This window comes from Alnus glutinosa, chromosome 3 (genome assembly GCF_958979055.1).
Source record: "Alnus glutinosa chromosome 3, dhAlnGlut1.1, whole genome shotgun sequence".
NCBI classification, from domain to species: Eukaryota; Viridiplantae; Streptophyta; class Magnoliopsida; order Fagales; family Betulaceae; genus Alnus; species Alnus glutinosa.
This window is the reverse complement of record NC_084888.1, coordinates 34,793,531-34,816,402: the sequence shown is the minus strand read 5'-3', so window position 1 is coordinate 34,816,402 and position 22,872 is coordinate 34,793,531. Positions and strand designations below refer to the sequence as shown.

Below are 22,872 nucleotides of genomic sequence, written 5' to 3'. Positions count from 1 at the left end.
TTACAGAGAGGACACAACAACTCAGAGGGAGGGATATGGATAACCTCGCTAATCCTGGGATTTGGTTATTAGTTCACTCTAAAAAGTGCTAATTCTATAGTAAAAAAAGACAAAAGAATAAAGAGGCCATTCATTTCTTTAAAGTATCAATTCACATCTTCTTTTTCCCTTAAAAGAATATCAAGTGATCGAATGGGATGCCATGTCGGCTTGTCTTTTATCCTTGGAGAATTCCGAAAACGATTGCATGCTCTTATCCTGTGCTCTAGATTCGGATGAGTGCTACAGTGATTTCATAGTTACATGTAGTTATTAAAAGGATCTAGAAAGTAGAAATTATATCTTTATCTTACAATTATCTCATGATATTAACGTGTCAATTTCAATTAATTATTGAATTTTGTTTTCAACAATGACTGATCCAAGAGTAATGCTAGAAGGAAGAGTACCTATCTCTTCCTTGTGTCCTCCCAAAATTGATGTAACTTTTAAAATCACCATTGAATTTGTCATTTGTGATAAACCACTATCGGATTTACTAACAATTTATTAGTAAAAAGAAAAAAGAAAAAGACATGCCTATGTAAAAGCTCATCAATATTGAGATTTGTTGCTTCTTCTAATGAAGTCTTGTTGAATCATTTTATCATTTCTGATCGATTCTTGTTGAATCATTTTATCATTTTTCTCTAATTTATTTTGCAGATGCAAAGCGGTTGATTGGTAGGAGATTTAGTGATTCTTTAGTTCAAAACGACATCAAGCTCTAGCCATTCAAGGTCATTGAAGGTCTTGCCGAAAAGTCTATGATTGTGGCCACTTATAAGGGTGAAGATAAGCATTTTATTGTAGAGAAAATCTCATCTATGGTCCTTAAAAAGATTCATGAGATTGCAAAGGCTTGCCTTGAAACAACTGTGAAAAATGCTGTAGTCACAATGACTCATAGCGTAAGGCCACAAAGAATGCTAAAGGCGTTGCAAAACTCAACGTCATGCAAATAATTAATGAGCTAACGGCTGCAACCATTTCTTACGGTCTTGACAAGGTGGTCATTGATAAGAGAAATGTGTTGATATTTGATTTTGGTGGTGGAACTGCAAATGTCTCACTACTTACCATTGATGAGTGTACTTTTAAAGTGAAGGCCGTTGCTAGAGACACTCACCTCAGAGGTGAGGACTTTGACAACATATTGTTAAAGGACTTCATTGAAATGTTTAAGAGGCAGCACGAGGAGGAGATTAGTGGAAATGCTAGAGCTCTGAGGAGGTTGAGAACTACTTGTGAGAGAGCAAAGATGATTCTTGCTTATGCATATGAGACTACTATTGAAATTGATTCTTTAGATAATGGTATTGATTTCTCCTCAAGTATTACTTACCCATGCTAGATTTGCAGAACTCAATATAGACTTGTTTAGCCGAGGAAGATGGGGCTACTCTTTTTGGAGTGTTAACGCATAATTGACTGACACTTTCTCTTTGTCTTTTCTTTTCTTTGTTTCTTATTCTCCAAGTTGTTTGAAATATTAATTAATTGCATTTTTTTTTAAGTCATACCATCATCTCAAAATTTGAGTTGAGGTAAAGTTTTTTTTTTTTTGTTTTTTGTTTTTTTTTTTCTCTTTTCTTGATTTTGATTTAAGTAGGAAACTTTTAGCTAATAGAATGGTATTTAGAGATATGCTACCTAGCATGTTTCGGTCCATTTGTGGTTTATCTCTTTCACAAATCAATTATTGGATTTATTCCATATGTGAGTCGCACAAATTTAATGGTTGATTTGTAAAAAAAATTGTATGGAGATACCCAGCAAATGGACCAAAGATGTAAAAAAAAACGTTTCTCAAGTATTTAATTCTCTTTTCCTTCAACTCATTCTCTAAAAGTAAAGGAATTCTCTTAAAGTGATATGTGTCCTTTAACATGTAAGAAATACATAATTTTTAAGAGTAATATATGATATTTAGTAGACTTAAATACAACTGACATAAATAAATGGCGTGACAGTAAAAATTAGCCTTTGGGCTAGCACCTGTAAAAAAAAAACAAAAAACAAAGTATTAATCTAATGATTGATTTTTACTGCTATGTCATTTAATTGTATCGCAATTGTACATAAGTCTACAAAATATAATTACTCATTTTTTAATAACATGTGCTTCTCAAATACTATTTTAATAACATTAATAAAAAAAAAAAAAAACATGTAATTCTTTCTAACATGTTCAAAAGACATATGTTACTTTCGGAGACGGCTGAATTGAAAGAATTCCTACAGTCAAATTTAAAAGAAATTTATAGTTTGTTCTTTCTGTCTACTCTTACTTAAGATTTTGTTACATAACAATAGATATGGTAGAATTTTCGAGGAATCTTAGATCTCCTATGAGCAATTAGAGGTGCTCTGAACTCACAAACACAAGGTTTAATAATTTGCTTGATTGATACTTTTATTCAATAATAAAGCAGTATTTAAAAGAACAGAATACAATAAAAAATAAAGTTTCACATGAACTAGAACTTCCATTTGACTCCTAACTCAACAACCTAACCTGCTGTCAATAAGTCTCTTAAAAGATAAAGATAAAAGAGATAAACATAATTCTACCCAAATAACAACATAAAAAGATAAACTTTAAGACATACTTCTACCCATACAATAATAATAAATTAATGAATTGAACAACTGGTAAAGGAATAAAACACTATTAAACTGAAATAACCAAACATAAAATGCTTCCTAAGAGACTCAAAAACTAACAAGAACTACACGCGTAACAGATAGATTTGAGCTCTCACGATTTAAATAAAGCACACCCAGCGTCAAAAAGGAAAACGGATAAAGAAACCTCCGTATTTGCTTTAGAAATTAATGGAAGTCATTTTATGAAAAAGAGAACTTTTTCAAATTCGATCTCCAGCCAATATAATTTAGTACGATAAATCTGGAAAGTGTTCTTGACTCTATCTTTAGCTCGGGTAGTCCCCGTTTCTGGTACTTTAGTCACCATTCAAAGGCCCACTCCGGCCGGGAAAAGAAGAGCTAAAAAAGCTTTTACAAACAGTGTCTACTTCTTGAGCAAGGAAACAAAATCCTATAAAATGACCATCTTCGACCAGTCATCTACTTCAGTTTCGTGAATCGTGATCGTTCCGGGAGTCGAGAATGGCCGGCGAAGGAGAGGGCCCAGCGATAGGAATCGATTTGGGGACGACGTACTCGTGCGTGGCAGTGTGGCAGCATGATCGAGTAGAGGTCATAGTGAACGATCAGGGCAACAGGACGACGCCGTCTTATGTTGCCTTCACTGACAAAGAGCGTTTGGTCGGTGAGGCAGCCAAGAACCAGGTGGCCAGGAATCCCACAAACTCCATCTTTGGTAATTTTAAGTCTATAATTAGCCATCTCTATATAGCTCTTTTACGTCCAAATTTATGAATCTCTTATCTGGTAGCTAGTATTTAAGTAGTAATAAAAAAGAACCTGGCTGTCTCTGGGTACATCTGATTGCATTCTTCTAGTTTCATCCAAAAATGGCGGAAATAGAAGCTTTAAATTTTGATAGGAATCGAACGTAATGTTTTCCTTCTTTATTTTTTATTTTTATTTTAAATGCATTTTTGGTCGTGGAGGACCGGAGGTTTGAGGTTGTGACAAATAGCTCCACGAGATTTAAAAAAAACACAAACAAATAAGTCTTTACCGTTAAAAAATTGAGATGCGTTTGGTGTTATTCTATTATATAAGAGATGTACAAGAAAATGATAACAAATATTTTTCTAAAAAATTTGATAGAATTCGTTATTTGCTAGGTCAACAATAATTATATTGTGACATCTTTGACTTATAATAATAAAAAAATAAATAAATTAGTAAAAAAAAAAAAAAACAATTTTTTTTTTTTTTAAAAAAATCAACGTAACGGAAGGGTACAGTTCAAACATAACAGTGGCGTTCAGTGCCGCAAAGGGGGCAACCAAGCGTTAGAGAATTTGGAAAAAAGTTCCAGGCAGCCACTTATCTTTCCAGGTTCTAACCAATGCCCCATCTTTGATTCCATATAAGTCCAGCTAGCTTTGAGAAGATTACAAGAAGATTAAATACTTATCCAAGCAAAAGAGGGTCTTCTACCCAAGCTTGTTTCCATAATAGTTCCATCTAGATTGTACTTTGCTTTTATAATCATAGCGGCCAAGGTTTCTGTCTTATTAAGCAAGTTTAGCAAAAGTAATTAATGTTGAATTTAAATATTCTAGCTCAATCTCTCAATCTCTCAATTACAGACCACCCTAAGACTTCGAGACACCCATTTTTTCCCATGGGAAAAAAATGGGCTGGCCAGCCCATCCTATGAATCTTTGATTCTTTCTCCTTTAGCCCCACCAGAATTTAAGCATGCGTTATCAAATTAACTTTCCTACAAAGTACATTTGGTAGTTGAAAGACACTCATGCTGTAAGTTGGAATTGCTTGAATTACTGCTTTTAAAGAAGACTTTCTTTCCTACTTGAGACCTTCCAAGTTCCAACTATTTAGCCTATTCTAAATTCGGACCTCGATACTTTTGAAGGCCTTGATTTTGGATTTTTCGATCAATGCCAATGTTCCCAAATAATTCTCATAGCTATATACGTTGATTGTATCCCAACAATTGCCAAAATTTAGCCTATTCTAAATTCAGACCTCGATACTTTTGAAGGCCTTGATTTTGGATTTTTCAAACAATGCCAGTAATCCCAAATAATTCTCATAGCGATTTTCCTCTGCCCTCTCTCCTCTTGCAGACAACCCCTGTTACCTGGTTATTGAGGAGGAGGGAGACCCCTCCTCCCCCCTTTTTTCCCCTCCATCTCTCCTCCTCTTCATCCCCCCACCCCTTCTGGCCTCCTCTGAGGCCATATCCATCACCTTCGTGCGAATATCCCATTCAACGCCCTCCCTGGCAGCCCCCTCAGCAATAGCTCCGGTTTCAAACTCTACACGACGCCCTAAGCCTTGAATTCGCCACCTACTGGAGTCTTTGGATTTGTTTTTTTATCAAAACCAAATCTGTCCACTTTAGGAGGTCTTTCTGCCACACGCGTCGTCCCACCGTGATCTGGGCCCCCTCCACTTCGTTCTGCCGCTAGCAACTTCCCAATTCGGCAACCACGCGCCTGTGAGTAGATCTTACTCGCAAGCACGTGTCCTACACACGCCGACACTTGGTTCGCGTAGAGCTCCACGTGACGGTTTTCCTCCACCTCCCACAGCTGACACCGGCCTCCTGTCAAGCTCCTGGCATTTTTCTCCGTTCGCATGCCTCTCACCAGAGGCGCATGGTTATCATGTGTTGACGAGCGACTGGCGATTCGCCGGCCAGTGTGTTGGACTTTTATTTCTGTCTTGTTTTTTTTTATTTTTTGTACTTTTTAGGTTACCTTTGCAGCCTGCCCTGTTAGTATATAGATCAAAACTAGAGTGTAATGGCTATATCTAGCTCAAAATTTGCCCTCTCCTAGGTCTTTATATGTACTCCTGTATAGTGAGAGGCAAATTTTCTATTGTCCATGTTATCATTAGGCAGCTGTGGTCCAAATCAAATCAGACTTTGTATGGTTGGAAGAAACTCCATCTTCTGCCTCTGACTTGGTGTTGTTAGGGAGTCTTTGTACTCCTACTCATCAGACCTTCTGGTCTTTTTATATATAAGAAGAAATCTTTGTTCGAAAAAAAAATAAAAAATCCTCTTTGCTCGATTTATTACTACTAAATTGCATTTTACATCATTGAATAATTATAAAACTTTAGCCTGGTTGAATCATTTTATCCTTTTCCTCTTATTTATTTTGTAGATGCAAAACGGTTGATTGGTAGGAGATTTAGTGATTCCTTAATTCAGAACGATATCAAGCTCTGGCCATTCAAGGTCATTGAAGGTCCTACCGACAAGCCTATGATTGTTGTCACTCATAAGGGCGAAGAGAAGCATTTTGCTGCCGAGGAAATCTCATCAATGGTTCTAAAAAAGATGCGTGAGATTGCTGAGGCCTACTTATGCACAACTGTGAAGAATGCTGTAATCACTGTCCCGGCCTACTTCAATGACTTACAGCGTAAGGCTACAAAGGATGCTGGAAACATTGCAGGACTCAATGTCATGCGAATAATCAATGAACCAACAGCCGCATCCATTGGTTATGGTCTTGACAAAGTAGGCATTGGTAAGAGAAATGTTTTGATTTTTGATTTGGGTGGTGGTACTACAGATATCTCACTACTTACCATCGACGATGGTACTTTTGAAGTGAAGGCCGTTGCTGGAGATACTCACCTTGGAGGTGAGGACTTTGACAACAAAATGGTAAAGCACTTCGTTGAAATATTTAAAAGGCATAAGAAGGAGGACATTAGTGGAAATGCCAGAGCTCTTAGGAGGTTGAGAACTGCTTGTGAGAGAGCAAAGAGGATTCTTTCTTCTGCAATTGAGACTACAATTGAAGTTGATTCTTTATATAATGGTATTGATTTCTCCTCAAGCATTACCCGTGCCAAATTTGCGGAACTCAATATGGAATTGTTCAGGAAGTCTGTTGAGCTTGTGGAGAAGTGTTTGACTGATGCTAAGATGGATAAGGGGGGAGTCCATGATGTCGTTCTTACCGGTGGTTCTTCCAGAATTCCCAAGGTGCAGCAACTTTTGCAAGACTTCTTTGATGGAAAGCAACTTAATAAGAGCATCAACCCAGATGAAGCTGTAGCTTATGGAGCTGCTGTTCAAGCTGCAAACTTGGCTGGTATGGGCAATGAGAAAGTTCAACACATTGTGCTCTTGGATGTCACCCCTCTATCTCTTGGAGTGAGGGTACTTGGAGGTGAGATGTCCGTTGTGATTCCGAGGAATACCACCATTCCCACCAAGATGGAGCATAACTACACTACCGTTTGTGACAACCAAACTTCTATTTTGTTCTCTGTTTATGAGGGTGAGAGAGTAAGAGTTGTAGATAACAACTGGCTAGGAGAATTTGAGCTTTCCCCCATTCCTTCAGCACCCGAGGGTGTCCCTCAGGTTAAAGTATGCTTTGAGATTGATGCTAATGGTATCCTGAATGTTTCTGCTGTAGAGCAGACTACTGGTGTAAGTTGTAAGATCACAATTACAAATTATAAGGCTTCGCTATCCACCGAAGAGATTCATAGGATGGTCTTGGACGCAAAGAAATACGAAGTTGAAGATGATGAGCACAGGAAGAAGGCTAAGGCTAAGGAAGCTTTGGAGAACTATACGTACAAAATGAGGAGCATTGTCAGTGATAAGGAGATTGGTGACAAGTTTGACGCTACTGGTAAGGAGAAGATTGAAGCTGCGATTAAGCACGTGATTCTCTGGTTAGATGGTATCCAGCATGCAAAGGCAGATGAGTTTGAGGACAAGTTGATTGGACTCGAGTTAATCTGCAATCCCATCATTGCAAAGACATCTAGACGACAATAAGCAATTGAGCGGCTCCTCCTATAAAAAAGATGACAATTATTTTGATGACGACAACTAGGACACTAGAGTCCGATATAGCACCTTATCAGTGCAATGGATGAAATTACGAACTATATATTGAGTATCCCAAGTTTATTTGTCGAGACTTAATTTTGTGTGTTTTTGTTTGCCAGTGTGTGTTTTGATGTGGCTTTGTTCGATAGTAGTTGGAAAATTTGAAATATGATGTGTAATTTATGGTTTTGTCATTGTTGATGGGAATGTTAATGTTTCATTGCGTTTTAGAACAACTTTGAGTATATGTCCGCTACGATGATAAGGCTCAATGATGATGCGAAACGTTGATGTTTGTGGTGGAATCGAAATAAAGCCTGACCTGGATTTTGGGATTCTAGATAAATTGGATTGAGGCATGTTCTAAACGTCAACCTAAGCGAGATGTTTTGAAATATTGTGCCCGGCCTAAACCCCAGCCAACAATGATGAAACGTTATTTCATATTGGGGCTATTCCACATAGGTTGTGGAAGGGCTGCGTGGTTAGTTTATAAACGTGAGAAAAAACCTCACCTAATGAACTAGGTTTTGAGGTTGAGAGAGGCTCAATACTACCTAACACTTTATTAATGAATTAAACACAAATAATGAGAGAGCTGAATGTACCTAATCTAATTAACCATGGTCTATGCAATCCTTGCCTGCTATATGAGAAAACATGTCCATCGAGTCAATTACACTATTAATTGCGACTTGTCTCGAAGATCAAACTAATTTTCTTCTAGAAAAAAAACGTAAAATTAGTCTATGCAATTATGATGATTTACGATGAGCTTTATATAATAATGTTTTAAGAGTTTCTTGTGGTATGCTAAAATAACAAATAAGCTCCTACTATATATTAACTTTCGTCCAAAATTTTGACAGATTTTGTTAATGTACCATGTTAAATCAAATTATGTAACGCCACGTGTCGCTCATTATATTTATATATAATTTTTAGAGTTGGAAAAGGTGTGATTTGGCCTCATCCTTTGACCAAATAGGAGGTTGCCAAATACTACATGAGAAATTGAACAAAATGACTAAGAAAACAGTTTAACTTTCCAGGAACTCAGATGTTCCAAGGAAACTTTCTTTATCGAGGCAGAGAGAGCTAGAACATTTGGAGAGAACCTTCATACAACCTTGTTTCTATGAAACCAGAGGAGATTATGCCTCTGGTTTTGGAATACCAAAAACTAATGGCCAGAATGCATGATTACCTCCAAATAATTCTAGCAAAACTACAACGGAAGAAAAGATGATTAAGGGAATCAATATCTGAATTACAGAGAGGACACAACAACTCAGAGGGAGGGATATGGATAACCTCGCTAATCCTGGGATTTGGTTATTAGTTCACTCTAAAAAGTGCTAATTCTATAGTAAAAAAAGACAAAAGAATAAAGATCGAGGCCATTCATTTCTTTAAAGTATCAATTCACATCTTCTTCTTCCCTTAAAAGAATATCAAGTGATCGAATGGGATGCCTTGTCGGCTTGTCTTTTATCCTTGGAGAATTCCGAAAACGATTGCATGCTCTTATCCTGTGCTCTAGATTCGGATGAGTGCTATAGTGATTTCATAGTTACATGTAGTTATTAAAAGGATCTAGAAAGTAGAAATTATATCTTTATCTTACAATTATCTCATGATATTAACATGTCAGTTTCAATTAATTATTGAATTTTGTTTTCAACAATGACTGATCCAAGAGTAATGCTAGAAGGAAGAGTACCTATCTCTTCCTTGTGTCCTCCCAAAATTGATGTAACTTTTAAAATCACCATTGGATTTGTCATTTGTGATAAACCACTATCATTTTATCATTTCTAATCGATTCTTGTTGAATCATTTTATCATTTTTCTCTAATTTATTTTGCAGATGCAAAGCGGTTGATTGGTAGGAGATTTAGTGATTCTTTAGTTCAAAACGACATCAAGCTCTAGCCATTCAAGGTCATTGAAGGTCTTGCCGAAAAGTCTATGATTGTGGCCACTTATAAGGGTGAAGATAAGCATTTTATTGTAGAGAAAATCTCATCTATGGTCCTTAAAAAGATTCATGAGATTGCAAAGGCTTGCCTTGAAACAACTGTGAAAAATGCTGTAGTCACTGTCCCCACCAACTTCAATGACTCATAGCGTAAGGCCACAAAGAATGCTAAAGGCTTTGCAAAACTCAATGTCATGCAAATAATTAATGAGCTAACGGGTGCAACCATTTCTTATGGTCTTGACAAGGTGGTCATTGATAAGAGAAATGTGTTGATATTTGATTTTGGTGGTGGAACTGCAAATGTCTCACTACTTACCATTGATGAGTGTACTTTTAAAGTGAAGGCCGTTGCTAGAGACACTCACCTCATAGGTGAGGACTTTGACAACATATTGTTAAAGGACTTCATTGAAATGTTTAAGAGGCAGCACGAGGAGGAGATTAGTGGAAATGCTAGAGCTCTGAGGAGGTTGAGAACTACTTGTGAGAGAGCAAAGATGATTCTTTCTTATGCATTTGAGACTACTATTGAAATTGATTCTTTAGATAATGGTATTGATTTCTCCTCAAGTATTACTTACCCATGCTAGATTTGCAGAACTCAATATAGACTTGTTTAGCCAAGGAAGATGGGGCTACTCTTTTTGGAGTGTTAACGCATATGTGACTGACACTTTCTCTTTGTCTTTTCTTTTCTTTGTTTCTTATTCTCCAAGTTGTTTGAAATATTAATTAATTGCATTTTTTTTTTAAGTCATAACATCATCTCAAAATTTGAGTTGAGGTAAAGGTTTTTTTTTTTTTTTTTTTTTTTTTTTTTTTTTTTTTTTTTTTTTTTTCTCTTTTCTTGATTTTGATTTAAGTAGGAAACTTTTAGCTAATAGAATGGTATTTAGAGATATGCTACCTAGCATGTTTTGGTCCATTTGCGGTTTATCTCTTTCACAAATCAATTATTGGATTTATTCCATATGTGAGTCACACAAATTTAATGGTTGATTTGTAAAAGAAATTGTATGGAGATAGGCAGCAAATGGACCAAAGATGTTAAAAAAAACATTTCTCAAGTATTTAATTCTCTTTTCCTTCAACTCATTCTCTAAAAGTAAAGGAATTCTCTTAAAGTGATATGTGTCACTTAACATGTAAGAAATACATATTTTTTTTAGAGTAGTGATTCACTACCACCTAAATATACAACTTTTCACCACCTTGTCTATGTGGCAAGGTGGTCCCCCACTTTAATTTATTTTTAAAAAATAAAAAAACTCAAAAAGTAGTGGGGGACCACCTTGCCACATAGGTAAGGTGGTGAAAAGTTGTACATTTAGGTGGCATTGAATCATTATTCTTTTTTTTAAGAGTAATATATGATATTTAGTAGACTTAAATACAACTGACATAAATAAATGGCGTGACGGTAAAAATTAGCCTTTGGGTTAGCACCTGTAAAAAAAAAAAAAAACAAAGTATTAATCTAATGATTGATTTTTACTGCCATGTCATCTAATTGTATCGCAGTTGTACATAAGTCTACAAAATATAATTACTCATTTTTTAATAACATGTGCTTCTCAAATACTATTTTAATAACATTAATAAAAAAAAAAAAACATGTAATTCTTTCTAGCATGTTCAAAAGACAAATGTTACTTTCGGAGACGGCTGAATTGAAAGAATTCCTACAGTCAAATTTAAAAGAAATTTATAGTTTGTTCTTTCTGTCTACTCTTACTTAAGATTTTGTTACATAACAATAGATATGGTAGAATTTTCGAGGAATCTTAGATCTCCTATGAGCAATTAGAGGTGCTCTGAACTCACAAACACAAGGTTTAATAATTTGCTTGATTGATACTTTTATTCAATAATAAAGCAGTATTTAAAAGAACAGAATACAATAAAAAATAAAGTTCCACATGAACTAGAACTTCCATTTGACTCTTAACTCAACAACCTAACCTGCTGTCAATAAGTCTCTTAAAAGATAAAGATAAAAGAGATAAACATAATCCTACCCTAATAACAACATAAAAAGATAAACTTTAAGACATACTTCTACCCATACAACAATAATAAATTAATGAATTGAACAAGTGGTAAAGGAATAAAACACTATTAAACTTAAATAACCAAACATAAAATGCTTCCTAACAGACTCAAAAACTAACAAGAACTACACGCGTAACAGATTTGAGCTCTCACGATTTAAATAAAGCACACCCAGCGTCAAAAAGGAAAACGGATAAAGAAACCTCCGTATTTGCTTTAGAAATTAATGGAAGTCATTTTATGAAAAAGAGGCAACTTTTTCAAATTCTCCAGCCAATATAATTTAGTACGATAAATCTGGAAAGTGTTCTTGACTCTATCTTTAGCTCGGGTAGTCCCCGTTTCTGGTGCTTTAGTCTCCTTGCAAAGGCCCACTCCGGCCGGGAAAAGAACAGGCAAAAGAGCTTTTACAAACAGTGTCTACTTCTTGAGCAAGGAAACAAAATCCTATAAAATGACCATCTTCGACCTGTCATCTACTTCAGTTTCGTGAATCGTGATCGTTCCGGGAGTCGAGAATGGCTGGCGAAGGAGAGGGCCCAGCGATAGGAATCGATTTGGGGACGACGTACTCGTGCGTGGCAGTGTGGCAGCATGATCGAGTAGAGGTCATAGTGAACGATCAGGGCAACAGGACAACGCCGTCTTATGTTGCCTTCACTGAAAAAGAGCGTTTGGTTGGTGAGGCAGCCAAAAACCAGGTGGCCAGGAATCCCACAAACTCCATCTTTGGTAATTTTTAGTCTATAAATAGCCATCTTTATATAGCTCTTTTACGTCCAAATTTATGAATCTCTTATCTGGTAGTATTTAAGTAGTAATAAAAAAGAACCTGGCTGTCTCTACCCACATCTGATTGCATTCTTCTAGTTTCATCCAAAAATGCCGGAAATTGAAGCTTTAAATTTTGATAGGAATCGAATTAACCGAATGTTTTCCTTTTTTATTTTTTATTTTTATTTTAAATGCATTCTTGGTCGGAGGACTTGGAGGTTGTGACAAATAGCTCTACGAGGTTTTAAAAAAAAACACAAATAAATCTTAAGTGTTAAAAAATTGAGGCATGTTTGGTGTTATTTTTTTTTTTACAAATGTACAAGAAAATAAAACTAAAAATTTTTCTAAAATTTTTAACAGAATCCGTTATGTGTTAGGTCAACACTAACTATATTGTGACATAAATAAAAGTGGCGTTCAGTGCCACAAAGGGGGCAACCAGGCATTGGAGAATTTGGAAATAAGTTCCAAGCAACCTCTTATCTTTCCAGATTCTAAGAGCATTCACAATAAATTAGGTAAAACCCATTGTAAATTTACAATACATTAAAAAAAAAAAAAACCCACAAAAAAAGTCCCTTTATCAGCTTCTCTATTCAACGCTAGTTTAGATTGGTTGAATATTTGTACATTTCACAGATATAACGATTTGTATATTCGTTATTTCTCTCCCTCGATTCCTTCCCAATGCCAGGCCTATTTCCCTCCACCATTTATCTACTCTCCTGCCTCCCTCTCTCACTCGCTCATGGAGTTTGCTTGCCTCCAACCAAGGAAGTCGATCGTCTATGCTGTATCCAAATCTTCACTCTAAAGTCAGCGTCACCCAAGAAATCAATGCTTCCAAGAAATCAATTTCTCTGGCATATTAATTACTCTCACATATGCCTCTCCCTTTTCAAATTCTGTCATTGTAGCCTTTCTATTTTCTCTGGGATTTCTTTTCTGGGTTTGTTCTTTGGTTTGGTCAGTGTTAGAGAGTTTTGGGTTCTCATTTGGAAACCCAGTTGGCAGTTGATTTTTAATTGTGGTTCTGGTTAAGGGATTTGAGGTGAAAATTTGCGTTTTTTCTTTTTGGGTTTTTGTGGGATTTTGAAGCACCGTTGGAATTTAGAAGGATGGGTTTTTGTTTTTGTTTTTGTTTTGTTTTGTTTTGTTTTGTTTTTTTTTTGTTTTTTTTTTTTTTGTTTTGTTTTGTTTTTTTTTTTTTTTTTTGTTTTTAATCAAGTTTTTATGGATGAGGTGTGTGGAGCTTGAGGGTTTCAATGGTTATAAGAATTTTGGGGCTCTGATCCGGGACCAATTGGGTTGTTGACTTGTGCGAGCTGGTCCTGGTTGGAAGCTTGAGGATTTGTAATCAGAAGTATGTGCTTTGGCATTTGGTTCAGGATCAACAACTTGGCATTGTTGCGGAGAGAACCCAGTTTTAGTTACCCATTTAATTGATTTTCATTTTTGGTTCATCATCTTTCTTTGACATTGGGTTGATGACGAATTACCGTGGGTTGATTTTGATTTTGATTTTCGGTGGGTTGATTATGGTGTGGTTAATTATGGTGTCTATGTGATACTTCTGCAATTTCTCTGTGTTTGATGTTTTCGGGTTTTGAAGCTTGAGCTGGTGAAGGTCGACTGGGTTGAAAGTGGTTGAAAACTTGAAAGTGCAGGTCGTTGTTTGATGAAATGCCTGTGAGACATGATTTTAGGTTAGCAGAGAAGAATGGATATGGGGTTTTAGCAAAAATAATAAAAAAATTATTAAAAATGATTATTTTAATAAAATAGATAGAAATTTAGATAATAAGTTGGAGGGTAGTTTTAAAAGTGGTTAGTTAAACTAGCAAAAAATAGGTTTTAATTATGTTGTATTTAAACATTCTAGCTCAGTCTCTCAATTACAAACCATGCACCCTAAGACTTCGAGAAACCATTCTTTTCCCAGCTCATCTGATGAATCTTTGATTCTTTCTCCTTTAGCCCTACCATAATTTAAGCATTATCAAATTAACTTTCCTACAAAGTTTTTTTGGTAGTTGAAAGACACTCATCCTGTAAGTTGGAATTGCTTGAACCATTGCTTTAAGAGGACTTTCTTTCCTGCTTGAGAAAGGAATTTGACCTTAATTCCAAGTAATTCTATCGTACTATTCTAAATTTGGTCCTCGATACTTAATTTGAAGGCCTTGATTTGGATTTTTCAATCAATGCTAGTAATCCTAAATAATTCTCATAGCTACACGTTGATTGTATTCCAACAATTGCCAAATTTTGTTCCTTAACATCCTCTTGCCCGATTTATTAGTACTAAATTGCATTTTACATCATTGAATAATTATAAAACTTACTAAACTTATAACCACTCACCTTCGTGACATTGCTAAGTGTTTTATATTTCACATCACCGTTGAATTTCAATCCCAAAAAATGGATGATCTTGACCAACAAAGAAATCAAAAAAAAAATTATTATCTAAAGTGTTTTAATTTTTTTTCAAAAACTACATTTAACCCTCCAAACTAACGCACCTTTTATAAAGATACCTTCAAACTTTTAATAAGGAGTTATTTAGGCTTCCCAAACTACTATTCATTTACAAGTTACACCCTTCATTAGCTTCTGGCGTGAAAATGAAAGGAAAATTGATCACGTTATATGTGTACGTGCTAATTTTTACTTAAAATATTTAAATTACTCCTAAAAAGTTGTATAAAAAATGTAATTTAAAAAAAGAAAAGAAAAGAAAAGGAAGGCTAAGGTCTGATTGATCAACCCTCAGCCTTGAGGGGTGGCTGGGATGCATGGTTCAACCACCCGTGCGACTTCCTCTTTTTTTTTTTTTTTTTTTTAAAATTGTATCTTTAGTTTTCCTTTCTTTTATATATATATATTTTGTGGGTAATTTGGATATTTTAGGGAAAAATTAATACAGTACCACATCTAGTTGGTGGGTCATGCGTACAACGTTCTCCTCGTTATAAAAACAAAAATGTTAAGTTTTCTTTTTTAATCCTTTGTATTTAATTATTAGAGGTTTGGACCTAAAAACTATAAATCTAGATCGATGTCCGTTTTCAATTCAAAACTCAATCAAGAGCTGAAAAAGATTCTTGGGAATCATTTGAAGCGATATCTTAAGAAATGTTCAAATGCACTTTCTTTATGATTGTTTTGTTATAAAAACAATAACAAATAAAATAAACTAACATCCAATCATATGCTGGTATTGGAAACTGTTACATATATTTCACAATTCACATAACCATCGAATTTGATCTTGGCCCAAAAAATAGATGATCTTGACAAAAATAAATCACTTCTTAAGAAAATTGGTCAGATAAATTCTTTTACTTTTACTTACGAGGTTACATTGTGTCTGTCTCTCATTCCAATTCTTAAAAAAAAAAAAAAAGAAAAAAAGAAAAAGGTATATTGAATCTATTAACAACAAAAACTCCTTTTCAAACCCTAAATATTGTCCTATGCCACTATAACAATTTGCTAGTAAAAATAAAAAGGAGTGCCAATTATAAAAACTCGTCAATATTGAGATTCGCTGCTTCTTCTACTTTAGTCTTGTTGAATCATTTGATCATTTTTCTCTTATTTATTTTACAGATGCAAAACGGTTGATTGGTAGGAGATTTAGTGATTCCTTAGTTCAGAACGATATCAAGCTCTGGCCTTTCAAGGTCATTGAAGGTCCTTCCGACAAGCCAATGATTGTGGTCAATTATAAGGGTGAAGAGAAGCATTTTGCTGCAGAGGAAATATCATCCATGGTCTTAAAAAAGATGCGTGAGATTGCAGAGGCCTACCTTAGCACAACTGTAAAAAATGTTGTAGTCACTGTCCCGGCTTACTTCAATGACTTACAGCGTAAGGCCACAAAGGATTCTGGAGGCATTGCAGGACTTAATGTTATGCGAATAATCAATGAACCAACGGCTGCAGCCATTGCTTATGGTCTTGACAAGGTGGCCATTGATAAGAAAAATGTATTGATCTTTGATTTGGGTGGTGGTACTGCAGATGTCTCTTTACTTACCATTGACGATGGTACTTTTGAAGTGAAAGCCGTTGCTGGAGACACTCACCTCGGAGGTGAGGACTTTGACAACAGAATGTTAAAGCACTTCGTTGAAATATTTAAGAGGCAGCATAAGAAGGACATTAGTGGAAATGCCAGAGCTCTAAGGAGGTTGAGAACTGCTTGTGAGAGAGCAAAAAGGATTCTTTCTTCTGCAGCTGAGACTACCATTGAAGTTGATTCTTTAGATAATGGTATTGATTTCTCCTCAAGTATTACTCGTGCCAGATTTGCGGAACTCAATATGGACTTGTTCAAGAAGTCTATTGAGCTTGTGGAGAAGTGTTTGATTGATGCTAAGATGGATAAGGGAGGAGTCCATGATGTCGTTCTTACTGGTGGTTCTTCCAGGATTCCCAAGGTGCAGCAGCTTTTGCAAGACTTCTTTGATGGAAAGCAGCTTAATAAGAGCATCAACCCAGATGAAGCTGTGGCTTATGGAGCTGCTGTTCAAGCTGCAAACTTGGCTGGAATGGGCAATGAGAAAGTCCAAAACATTGTGTTATTGGATGTCACCCCGTTGTCCCTTGGGATTAACGCTAATGGAGGGTGCATGTCTGTTGTAATTCCAAGGAATACTGCCATTCCCACCAAGATTGAACATGACTACACCACCGCCTTTGATAACCAAACTTCTGCTTTGTACCAAGTTTATGAGGGTGAGAGAGCAAGAGTTGTGGATAACAACTGGCTGGGGGAATTTACGCTTTCCCCCATTCCTGCAGCACCCCAGGGAATCGCTCAGATGAAAGTATGCTTTGAGATTGATGCCAATGGTATTTTGAAAGTTTCTGCCATGGAGAAGACCACTGGCGTTAGTTATAGTATCACAATTACAAATTACAAGGCTTCGCTATCCACTGAAGAGATTCATAGGATGGTCCTGGACGCAAAGAAATATGAAGTTGAAGATGATAAGCACAGGAAGAAGGCTAAGGCTAAGGAAGCTTTGGAGAACTATGCGTACAAAATGAAGAGCATTGTCAATGATAAGGAGATTGGTGACGAGCTTGACGCTGCTGGTAAGGAGAAGATTGAAGCTGCTATTAAGCACGTGATTGCCTGGTTAGATGGTATCCAGCATGTGGAGGCAGATGAGTTTGAGGACAAGCTAATTGGACTCGAGTTAATCTGCAATCCCATCATTGCAAAGAAATCTAGACGACAATAAGCAATTGAGCAGCTCCTCTCATAAAAAAGATGACAATTATTTTGATGAGGACAATTAGGACACTAGAGTCTGTAATAGAACTTTTCATTTTGATGAGGACAATAATTGAGTATCCCCGACTTTATTTGTCCAGACTTAATTTTGTGTATTTTTGTTGCCAGAGTGTGTTTAATTTGATGTGGCTTTGTTGGGTAGCAGTTACAAAATTTGAAATAGAATTTGTAATTTATGGTTTTGTCATTGTTGATGCGAATGTTAATATTTCATTGCGATTTAGAACAACAACTTTGAGTTTATTCGAGGTTTTCATCTGGGTAAGTATATATGTCCGCTATAATCAAGTGATGTTTTTGGTGGAATTGAAGTAAAGCCTGACCTGGATTTTGGGATTTCAGGGATTAATTCTAAATAAATTGAATTGATACATGTTCTAAATCTAAATGTCAACCTAAACTTGATGTTTCGAAATATTGTTCCCTAAAACCCCAACCAACAATGATGAAACGTTACTTCAGTAGTGAATTAAACACGAATAATGAGAGAGCTGAATGTGCCTAATCTAACCATATATGGTCTATGCAATCCTTGCCTTCTATATGGGAAAACATGTCCATCGAGTCAATTACTATTAATTGCAACTTGTCTTGAAGATCAAACTAATTATTTCCTTTTGGAAAAAATGTAATATTAGTCTATACGGTTACGCTGATTTGCGTCAAGCTTTAAGTGGTATAATAATGTTTGAAGAGTTTTTTGTGGTATGCTAAAATAATAAATAAGTTCTTATTATTAACTTTCGTCCAAAATCTTGATAGATTTCATTAATGTATCATATTAGATCAAATTATGTAATGACACATGTCGTCCATAATAAAATATATATATATTTTATTTTTAAAGCTAAAAGATGTGTGACTTGGCCTCATCTATTGACCAAATAAAAGGTGACCGAAGCCTTAAGGTGGTTCGGCCACCCATTTCTTGTGGAAACCTCGTCCAAGACTTTTCAATGGGATCGAAGTCCCTTGGCCTAAGCTCCCAGAGAGTATTTGCAAGCGAAAATCAAGTAAATAACCACAAAAATTATTCTAAAGAACCGAAAAAAGACAACAAAACTGGAGGCAACCAAGCTAGGTAGGGTCTATGCCTATAATCCAATAAAACCAAGGGAATAAGGGATAAATGTTAAACTTACTGTGCAAGCTACCCACGTGGCAATCAGCTCTCAATAGGGCAGCATCAACGGCATATGAAGCCACATTGGCAGCTGCTTGTGTAGCTTCATATGCAGTTGAGTTGATGCTTGTAAAAGTTTATGAACTTTACTCATTTTTAAAAGATGCATTGAGAGAGGAGGAGTGTCCATAACTTATAAAGTGTCCAAGTTACATATCTCTTGGAGATGTGAGACACTTTAACACGCCCCTTCACCTGTTATAACTTTTGGTCAAACACGTATTCAATTGAGAGGAAAAAACCTATTATTATCCAAGAAACTTGCTTTGATACTATGTAAAAGTTCATGAGTTTTACTCTCTTTCAAAAGACGCTTCGAGAGAGAGGAAAAGTGTCCATGACTTATAAAGTGCCAAAATTATATATCTCTTGACGATGTACGACACTTTAACAAAAAAAGGTGTAAATGAAACAAGCATGGTGTGCAAATTTTAATACTCGCAAGCGCACGAATCGTTTGCAATATAATGTATGTGCAAGTGCGAGATCGTATCCACAGGGAATTGCGTTGCAAAAATTAATTTCTATTTAAACTAATTCTATTTTAACCTAGTTCCGAATTTGGTGAATAATAGAAAAATAAAATAAAGGGAAAAGAAAAGAGAAATGTACTAAGGTTTTAGAATCCACACCCACCAAATCACAGCAACACATTCTCATGTTCGTTAATACACATCCGAAGTTCTCACCGTAAAAATCTTATGAATGTTCTACTATGCTTCAAAAATTAATTAAATCATTCAATGAATCCGTTCTTTGCACAAATCACAAAAGATATCCGGTTTTTAACCAAATCATCAAATGTATCCGTAGAACGAAACACAATGAATATCCAATATTTTGATAAACGAAAAATCCAAGCAATCAATTAAATGAGACTATTCTCAAATAATCACTTGTATCCGGAAATCACAAGAGATACCCAAGTATTCATCTCAACAATTGAAAAGAAGTAGAATATTGGAAATATTAAATCTAATTAAATCGGATGGTATACACTCACATAAAAATATAATTGCTCTTCAAAGGTGAGGTTTCATCCTCAACCTTAGTTGAGAAATTAGCTACTCATGGATAAAAATAACTACAACTTAAAACATTAAATTAAAAGCATAAAAATCAAAGAGTTACAAAAGGAAAGAAATAAGCTATAAGAAGGAGAGAAGCAAGAAGGAGAGAAGCAGGAAGTTATGTACAGAGAGGTTCACGCCTCTACTATCTCTCTCTTTTACAAGAGAAACAACAAATATATATAGTGCAAGCTCTAGGGCATCAGCCCTCTCTCGATCACGTGTGTTTTGCTGCCGGGTATGGGAAGAAATTGGCGCTCTCTTTGCTGTCAAGTGTGCAAGCTGTCCGGTTGGTTGAGTGGAAAGAGAGATGCTGTCCATTGAGTGGAGTGCTGGTGTTTTTGTGCTTGGAGGTGAACGTGTGCTGCATCTCAATTGGGACAGAAATTCTGGTACTGCGTGATTCCCCTGCAGAGGAGTGCTGTCCATGCTGCCTTCACGTGATGCCCTTGGCGCCTGCTGCAGGTGCTGTGCTGAGTGGTCAGGTGCAGCCCATGCTGCTGGTGTTTGGGAATTCCTGGACGTGCTATCCTTGGCGTGGAGGTGCTGCCTGGCATGGAGGAAGCTGCCCATGATGCTTTGCTGTCCTTAGTGCTGCTGCCCTGACGTGGACTGCTGTCCTAGGAGCTTGGTGCTGCTGCAGGCTTTGGGAAGAGCTGCTGTCCTTGGCGTGCTGCTGAGAATGTGGAGGAAAGAATAGAAGAGTGTGCTGCATTGTTTTGGCCGAGTAAGTGGAAGTGAGGAGAGATGATTATTTTATGTGGTTGAATGGAAGGAAGGAGAGATGAGATGAGTGGTAATGTATTGGCCAAAAGGTGCATGGAAAGAATGTGGGGCGTGATTCTCTGCTGCTGGTTTTTGAGGGAATAAAAATATGAATGTTTGATGGGAGACAAGAGTGGAGAGATTATTGTGTTAATGGATGCGGCCAGCAGGTCTTGGAAGTGGGAGAGAAGTTGTTGCCCATCACTAAGTGCTGCTACAGGTGGCTGCCCATGCTGCTGTTCAAATCACAATTCTCGCCAATTCTGGACAGTTTAACATGCTGAATATCTACTCTCTTATGGGAAGAAACAAAGTGTAGGTGCTGCCAGCTTTAATTGGTTTTTCAATTTGATTGCAATTCCACGTAAAAATCATCATTTTCTCTCGATCACCTGCAAAACACTTAAACACAAAAACTAAACAAAAATATCAGAAAATAACAAAGCTAAAGGTTTAACTAATGTAAATTAAGGGGTCCAAATATACACTTTTTGGCACTCATCAAAGCACTTGATGCCCAGTTGGACATTAAGCATCAAATCCATAGACGGAGGAGTGGGGGGGGCTGGCAGGGGCCATACCCCGCCCCAATTTTTTGAAAAAAAAAATTTAGAAGGATTAACCCATTGGCCCTTCTCAAAAAATTATTGGCTCCTTCTAAAAAATTATGTTAGCCCTTACCCAATTTCTTTTTTTTTTTTTTCCTCAAAGCCGATCTACGATCCATATTTTACAATTCATATTTGCTATAGATATCAAAAGCCATTAAACCTAAAAAAGGCCCTCTGACCAAACTACATTCCACGCGTCCACAAGCAAAAAAAATAAATAAAAAATAAAAATTACCTTACCCAATTAAACCTAGAAAAAAGTGTCTTAAATCTTGCTGTCTCTGATCTTACATGGCCATTGCTTCAACCTTCAGTGCTTCCCTTTCATTTTAACTTTGTAAGTTTTCAAAACACTAATATTTTGTTTTTTTTTTTTTGGTCATATGGTGAAAAACTGAAGAGATAGCTGAAAATGTGACTTACAGCCTTATGGCGAAATTAAACTGAAAACATGAATTGAAGTCTAAAGAAGAAGTGAAGAGAAATAAGGGATTATTGGCTTTTAGAAGAAGCTAGACATAGGTGAAGAAGAGTCTAGAGAAGAGTCTTGAAAACAGGAGAAAAGTCGAGAAGATGAGTACAAAAGAAAAATAGGAAAAACTGAGCAAGTCTACAGAAGAGTCTAGTCGATCAGAAGTGTCCAGTCGTGAGAGTAAAATATACTTAAAAAAATTTTAAAAAAATTTACACTGACCCAACATTGACTAATAAGAAGAAAAAGACAAATTTTGTACAAATTGAACAATGAGAAGTGACGTATGAAGAATAAGTAAAAGTCAAATTTTGTACATTTTTTTTTTAATTTGTGTGACTAATTTGTGTGTCGTAAAAATTATTTGATTTGTTCAATAATTATTGAATGCATTGTTGATAATTTTTTATTATTATTATTTTTTGATTTTTACTTTACAGTATTATAAAATTTTGATTTTGAAAATTGTTGATTTAATCTGATTTTAATGACACAGAACAACAATTAATTCGCACCACAAAAGTGGTGTAAAATCACTAACGCAAGTCACATTTTTTGGGGTTAGTTTTCTAAGCTCAGTTCCTAATATAAGTGGTATTGTAATTTGGATATTATGGTTATTAAATATTGAGAATATTGGTTATTATAGTTTATAAGTCTAAACAATTAATTGAAAAATTTGACATGTGAAAGCTATTATATTCTATTGTTCATTATGTGAGTTCATTTGTTGCTAATTTAGAATTTTTTTTAAAACTTTTTTAAAGACTCCAACATAACCATGTAAATTTATTTTATAGATAATTTTTGGGATTAAAAAAAATGATGGGTTTCATTTTGATAGGTGTTTTGGCTAAATTTGATATATTATGAAACCCTTATTTTGTTTTATTTTTGTTGTCAAAACTAAATTTATGCTAATTTCATTTTTATATATTTATTTTAACTTTAATCTTAATATTTTTTTTTTATTTATGCTTTGCCATCTATTTTTATTTTAATATATTTGTAATTCATGCCTCGACTACTTCACTCCTGTCCAAAATACATTCTCACTCCGTCCTGATCAAATCGTACCTAGTTCTTATGCCCCATGGATATCATCTGCCT

At 35.7% G+C, this 22,872-nt stretch overlaps 2 protein-coding genes and 2 pseudogenes across 2 annotated transcripts; all 4 read left to right on the top strand.

Annotated features, from left to right (window-relative positions):
• The first annotated feature begins 202 nt into the window (after nt 1-202).
• LOC133863407 (heat shock cognate 70 kDa protein-like) lies at nt 203-1,466 on the top strand (annotated as a pseudogene).
• Nucleotides 1,467-3,046: 1,580 nt separating this feature from the next.
• Nucleotides 3,047-7,733, top strand: LOC133862510 (heat shock cognate 70 kDa protein-like). Its single transcript, XM_062298344.1, has 2 exons — nt 3,047-3,385; nt 5,841-7,733. The coding sequence occupies exons 1-2, from the start codon at nt 3,172-3,174 to the stop codon at nt 7,481-7,483; spliced, it is 1,857 nt and encodes a 618-aa protein (XP_062154328.1). The 5' UTR covers nt 3,047-3,171; the 3' UTR covers nt 7,484-7,733.
• A 1,781-nt stretch (nt 7,734-9,514) lies between these two features.
• Nucleotides 9,515-10,116, top strand: LOC133862515 (heat shock 70 kDa protein-like; annotated as a pseudogene).
• Nucleotides 10,117-11,904: 1,788 nt separating this feature from the next.
• LOC133862511 (heat shock cognate 70 kDa protein-like) lies at nt 11,905-17,853 on the top strand. The gene is made up of 2 exons (XM_062298346.1): nt 11,905-12,305; nt 15,966-17,853. Exons 1-2 carry the CDS (start codon nt 12,092-12,094, stop codon nt 17,606-17,608), a joined length of 1,857 nt encoding a protein of 618 aa, XP_062154330.1. The 5' UTR covers nt 11,905-12,091; the 3' UTR covers nt 17,609-17,853.
• Nucleotides 17,854-22,872: the final 5,019 nt, after the last annotated feature.

What these genes read in the sequence shown, in the direction of transcription:
- LOC133862510 (XM_062298344.1), top strand. Translation starts at nt 3,172, where the DNA reads ATGGCCGGCGAAGGAGAGGGCCCAGCGATAGGAATCGATTTGGGGACG. An exon ending in TCCCACAAACTCCATCTTTG is followed by an intron (nt 3,386 to 5,840) that starts GTAATTTTAAGT and finishes TTTATTTTGTAG; the next exon opens with ATGCAAAACGGTTGATTGGT.
- LOC133862511 (XM_062298346.1), top strand. Translation starts at nt 12,092, where the DNA reads ATGGCTGGCGAAGGAGAGGGCCCAGCGATAGGAATCGATTTGGGGACG. An exon ending in TCCCACAAACTCCATCTTTG is followed by an intron (nt 12,306 to 15,965) that starts GTAATTTTTAGT and finishes TTTATTTTACAG; the next exon opens with ATGCAAAACGGTTGATTGGT.